The sequence below is a fragment of the Monopterus albus genome, unplaced genomic scaffold (assembly GCF_001952655.1).
Source record: "Monopterus albus unplaced genomic scaffold, M_albus_1.0 scaffold107.1, whole genome shotgun sequence".
In the NCBI taxonomy this organism is placed as follows: Eukaryota; Metazoa; Chordata; class Actinopteri; order Synbranchiformes; family Synbranchidae; genus Monopterus; species Monopterus albus.
The window spans coordinates 1219971-1226173 of record NW_018127987.1 but is presented as its reverse complement, the minus strand read 5'-3'; the positions used below and the strand labels follow the sequence as shown (position 1 = coordinate 1226173).

The 6203-nt window shown below is 42.6% G+C and overlaps 1 protein-coding gene across 1 annotated transcript in view; it reads right to left on the bottom strand.

Moving 5' to 3' along the window:
* The window catches only part of gsk3ab (glycogen synthase kinase 3 alpha b), a 19726-nt gene that overhangs the window by 4434 nt on the left and 9089 nt on the right, over positions 1 to 6203 (bottom strand). The window contains exons 6-10 of the mRNA XM_020610802.1: positions 4644 to 4774; positions 4154 to 4358; positions 3795 to 3890; positions 2177 to 2363; positions 1970 to 2047 (exon numbers count right to left, since the gene is read on the bottom strand). Coding sequence (XP_020466458.1) covers positions 1970 to 2047; positions 2177 to 2363; positions 3795 to 3890; positions 4154 to 4358; positions 4644 to 4774 — 697 coding nt within the window. The remainder of the gene's footprint in view (positions 1 to 1969; positions 2048 to 2176; positions 2364 to 3794; positions 3891 to 4153; positions 4359 to 4643; positions 4775 to 6203) is intronic.

The following is a 6203-nucleotide window of genomic DNA, read 5'->3' as shown; positions in this document are numbered from 1 at the left end:
GCTGAGGAGTGTGATCCCCCTATAGTTGGAACACACCCTCTGGTCCCCCTTCTTAAAAAGAGGGACCACCACCCCGGTCTGCCAGTCCAGAGGCACTGTCCCCGACCGCCATGCGACGTTGCAAAGGCGTGTCAACCAAGACAGCCCAACAACATCCAGAGACTTAAGGTACTCAGGGCGGATCTCATCCACCCACGGTGCCTTGCCACCGAGAAGCTTCTTGACTACCTCAGTGACTTCAGCTTGGGTGGTACATTTTATAAGGCTCTTAAAACAGACAGCTTAACAGAAACTTATAATTAATGAATGAACTAGCTACACAGGAAAACTGTGGCACCAAACAGGGTTTTTCCAGCATCGGAACCTACTGAAATGTAATGATTGTCACAGGTTCTGTGTTTATTTCCACTGCCCTCTGCCCGCTTTGGAGGTGTGTTTTTGGAGATAAATTTTGGTACCCCTCGAGGGGGATCACAGAGCTGCTGCACGTAATTGATTAAATGTCATTATCTCAACTATTAGAAAGATAGATAATCCTTTATTGTACTTGTAACGCATACAACGAAATTTTAGAGTGACCTCCAGTCGGTACAGCAATAGAAAAAAAATAAACAAATGAAATAAGACCATAAAAAAAAAAACAAAAAAAAAACAAACATTAGAAAAACAACACTAGAAACAGACCTCTCACACCCCACCCCCCCATCCCCCCACAGGGCGCTGTGAGGGACACCGAGAAGCTTCTTGACTACCTCAGTGACTTCAGCTTGGGTGGTACATTTTATAAGGCTCTTAAAACAGACAGCTTAACAGAAACTTATAATTAATGAATGAACTAGCTACACAGGAAAACTGTGGAATCAAACAGGGTTTTTCCAGCATTGGAACCTACTGAAATGTAATGCTTGTCACAGGTTCTGTGTTTATTTCCACTGCCCTCTGCCCGCTTTGGAGGTGTGTTTTTGGAGATAAATTTTGGTACCCCTCGAGGGGGATCACAGAGCTGCTGCACGTAATTGATTAAATGTCATTGTCTCAACTATTAGATAGATAGATAATCCTTTATTGTACTTGTAACGCATACAACGAAATTTTAGAGTGACCTCCAGTCGGTACAGCAATAGAAAAAAATTAAATGAAATATGACCATAAAAAAAAAAAAAAAACATTAGAAAAACAACACTAGAAACAGACCTCTCACACCCCACCCCCCCATCAGGCATATTATATTTTAGCAGCACTGAGTGTGGTAACTGCTGTTGGGTAAAAACTATTCCTGAATCTAGTGGTCCTTGATTTGATTACTCTGAACTGTCTACCTGATGGCAGCAGTTCAGAGTGAAAGTCCTGGGTGTGAAGTGTCCTTAATGATGTTCTGGGCTTTTTTGAGGCAGTGGGAACTGTGTAGTTCTTCTAGAGTGAGGAGAGGGCAGCTGACGATCTCCTGGGCCATATTAATGACCCTCTGGAGTGTTTTCCTCTGAGCCACTGTGCTGCTGCTTTAGCATTAGCCTAAAAGATGGTATATAAACACACTCACTGGTTAAGAGGTAAACTATGACGACTTCACTTGTTGATTTAGAGGTAAAATGGGGACTTCAACGAGTGGGCCACAGGCAAAGAGGTGTTCTGCTTGCTCAACGGCTATCTGATAAACTGCTTATACAGTCTCCATTACTGGCTGATTGTTGCACTAAGGAGCATTGTGGTCCTTGATTCACATTCTCTCCTCAGCTATGAGTGTGTGGGAGAGAGTGTGTCTGTGTGTGTGTGTGTTTGTGTGCGAGGAGCGCAGGCCTACCCTCATCTAAACAGAGACAGACACAGGGAAAAACTGTTGAAAAGCAAAGCAGAATCGTCTGTGAGGTTATGCTGAGTGACAGTTATGGGAAGCAGGAGGTGTACCACTTGTTAGGTTCCGACAGTGGAAACGCAACCAAAAGGCATCATTTTATATTGCCATACATACCATGTGAGGCAGGTGATGTCTGTGCACGAGCGTGAGGAGGAATGAGTGTGGAGTTCAACTGAGGCTGGATAGACAGCTCTGAGAAGGCAGAAAAGGCAAGTAAATGTTTACACATAAAATGCTAAAGATGAGCATCTAAGTGAAGGTCAGAGGTCAAAAACAAAAAGAGTAAAGATAAATGACAAAAAAATCGTGAGGTTAACTGACCAACGGGACTGAAATTGAAGAGGAGCGGCAGTTCTCGACCGCTGGGCAGGCGGGTGTTGGGCTGGCGCAGCTCATCGAAGAAGGCATGTGCACATGCCTCCAGGGGAGAAAGCCTGGTCACCGGTGTGTATTCCAGCAGTCGAGAGCAGAGCGCAATGGCCTCTGGTGGGGTACGAGGCTTAAATACCTGACAGGAGGGAGAATTTTAACAAAGACTTTGGTGCCTCACTTAGATTGCAGACGAGTCCTCAGATGTGTTATTTTACTTGAGTCAGGCGTTTGCTTTTTGGTGAGCCAGCATACCGCTTTACCTTGACACTGTTCTGGGGTTATTATAGTCTGATCAGCACAACTTTGCTTACTATTATCCCGCATTTTATCCTTGCAAACATAACAAGCTTACTTTACTGAGAGGTCCATAGGCCATGTAACTGGTCAAGCTAATAGTGAATTTTAAGAAGGTATTCTCCAGTCGAGGCAGAAGGCCGCCCAGGTTTCTTCCGTTAAATGAAGTTTTTCCTCCACGCTGTCGCCAAGTGCTGCTCAAGGGGGGATTTCTTGGGTTTTCCTCCATAATAATAGTGATAATAGTACTTTGTAAAGTGACCTGAGATGACCTTTGTTGTGATTTGGTGCTATACCAATAAAATTGAAAAATTGAAATTGTTACATCAAATATTCAGATACGCTACATTGTTGGATTCAAACAGGTCATTACTGTTAGAATTGTTATTTTTTTTCTACCACGTTGGAGCTAATGTTCAAAATTCAAATGAAAAGTGACAGCCCTAATACAATCAAATCACAGTTCCGTTTATTACAACCTGGGTCACATTTTTCTATGGCTTAGTTCCCTACCTAATAAAAGGCAAAGCAGTTATTTCACAGACCTATAAATACTAAAATCTCAGACTGAGTGTCTGGTTAACTGCTTTTCACCAATAATACACTAAATTGGGAGTTTATTAGGTTCACCTAGTTGAAACAAACGCAGTCTAGTGCAACAGCCCTAAAATAAATCCTCCTTTCAATGTTCAGTTTTTGCTTAAACTCTTTCAGAAGCCCCTTTTACACTGCCCATTCAATGTGAGAGTTTGCCTCGCCATTCTGTATAAATGGTACAGTCCCAGCGTGGGGGGTAAATTTGACCCTCCACAAATTGGCAACAAGATGTAGTATTTTTTCAGAGAAGAGTTCACACCACCTCCTGTATAAATGGGACGAGGCAGAACGGAGGCTTGGAGTTCCATGAGAGAGACGGAGAGAGAGAGAGGGAGAGAGTGTGAGTGAGGAGAGAGAGCGGCGTCAGTAAGAACAAAGAGAATCACAGAATTAAAACTACTTTGTGAAATGTGTTGTTATACTGACAGGTTTTTCTATTATTATACTCATATCAGTGCGGCTAGGCTAAACAACAAACACTCTGGTAGTTTAACAGCAGCACAAACTAGGTCTCCCATAACAATTATACAGTTCAATCAGAATCGCTCTAAAACTGAACATATTCACATCTATAAAGGGAGGATCTATTGCAGGATTGTTCATTTAGATTGCATTACCTTTAACTTGTATCTAATAAACTCCCAACTCAGTGTATGTTCTAGTAAGATGACTATACCTTTGTCCAAGGGTGTGCTTTGATCTGTGGGAACTTGAATTCTGTGTAGTTAGGGTTCATCTCCCGGATCTGCTCCCTGGTTGGTGTCCCCAAAACCTGATGAACAAGGATGAAAAATTAATTTTCAATATTAATTACATTTATTGGTCTTGAATGCCTCTACACAAAAGAGGGGTAGGATAGTTGTCAGTATGGATGATAACACAAATATACTTTGTTATATTAAGTCCATGCTTGCATTGCCCTTCTGCTCTCCATTTAGTAATACCTGCTGTTAACTTTCAGTATACATTAAGTTAAGTAGGACTTGGCTAAGCTAGATTTCCTTCACTCTTTGTAGCACCCTCACTTCACTGTACCTTGATGATCTCTACTAGCTGGTCCACACCGCTGTCTCCGGGAAAGATGGGTTGACCCAGCAGCAGCTCAGCTAGCACACAGCCAGCAGACCAGATGTCAATGTTGGATGTGTAGTCGGTGGCACCAAAGATGAGTTCTGGGGCACGATAGTACCGTGAGCAGATATAGGACACATTTGGCTCCCCCCGAACTAGCTGCTTAGCACTAGAAGGTGGTAGATGGGAGACGAGACAGCTCAGAAGGACAGTATCAGGATACTTTTGATTTCTCAGTGTGTTGGTTTCACAAAACCTCAGAATATAAGCGACCCAAACAGGGAGGTTAGAGTGCATGTGACAGATACACACTGCAAGAGAAACTAAGAAAGGGATGGCGATTCCAACATACAGCCATCTAACAACGCACGCTGACATACAGACACCTGCCACAATGGAAATAAAGTTTTAGACAGACAGACAAACGCATCCATGGGCAGTGGCTGATACTAACCTGCCAAAGTCGCAGAGTTTCAGGATGGCCGTCTCTGGGTCCACCAGGAGGTTCTGGGGCTTTATGTCTCTGTGACACACACCCTGGGAATGGATATAAGCCAGACTGCGGAACAGCTGGTACATGTACACCTGAGGGGCAACAGAGAGGGATGGCACAACATCCACATGTTTAACAACTTGAGCAGAATCATGCAAAAAAAAACAAGAGAGCATTTGAGAACAGCAAGGTCAATTTTAAAACTTTTTAATACCACAGAGAAAGCAATGTAATTAAAAGAAATATGATGGAAAACCACCTAGGGCAATATGTCCAAGAACTATTTAACAATTCCAACACTTCCCAGGAGTATATAGCAATAATTCTGTCATTCTTGTCACTCAGATGGTGACGGACAGTGCGAGCTAACACTGTTGCACCCTGTGCCTACAGGCTTGAATTTGTTTGGAAGTTGATTCCTCATCTGTTTTTCTCTTTCGCCCACTTTCAGGGAGATTAACTACAGCGCCATGGGCTGTAATCTTCCTGACAATGTTGCGCACAGTGCAGCCAGATCTCTGGAGATGGACTTGTAGCCTTGAGATTGTCAATGCTTTTCCACTATTCTAGTTGCTACAGATGAGTTTCATTGCAAATTAAGAGGAGCATCAGATGCTTGAAATACAACCATTTCTGATGATTTACAAAAGGTGTCAATAATTCTGTCCAGTCCAGTTTTTGGAGTTCTGTGTGGAATGGATCAGATTTGGCTTTTTTTTGTTCCAATGCAAACAAAATAAATAAACATAAGAATACCAAAGAATTTGTGAGTTCAAGGTGTTGCCTAAACCTCCAAATTCCCCAGACCTCAATCTTATGGAGCATGTGGGATATGCTGGAAAACCAAGTCCAATCCATGGAGACCCCACCTTGTAACCTACAGACTTAAAAGGATCTGGTGTTAATGTCTCGGTGTCAGTTACCCAAGGACATATTCACATTCAACTACACATTGTTAGGCAGGTGGTTTTCATGTTGTGGCTGATCGGTGTATATCTGGTTACTTTACTAAAGATTATTGTATGACAATTTAATTTATTTTGCAAAGTGTGCTGCTCTGTATGGGTTTTTGCCACTTCTGCCCTAATTATGTTTTTGGGTAGATTGTGTACCTGTTGATAGAAACCTGTGCCTGATGGAGCCTGCAGTCACACATTTTTTTTTTGGTATAAAGGTGAGAAATGCTCCCTAAAGATGTTCAACCATCCTCACTTGTCTACAGGTCCTACAGTCTGTGATGTCATTTGCAAAATAAAAGCTGCTCAAGCAGTGAAATCTTTGCCCATTTAACGAGTCTGTCGATGCAGATGGTAAATATCTTACTATGACAAATCAGTGTCATCATCACCATTATCATCATTACCCACTTGGTGCAGTGACAGCAGGACGACCACAGATTAAAAAATGATTAAGATGGCTGCGATGAGAGATGACGTTTAAAAGGGGGCAGAGTGAGAGAAGAAGCACAGAGTGGCGAGAAAGACTGAACAATGGGGGAGATGGCAAAAACTCTGGTGGGGG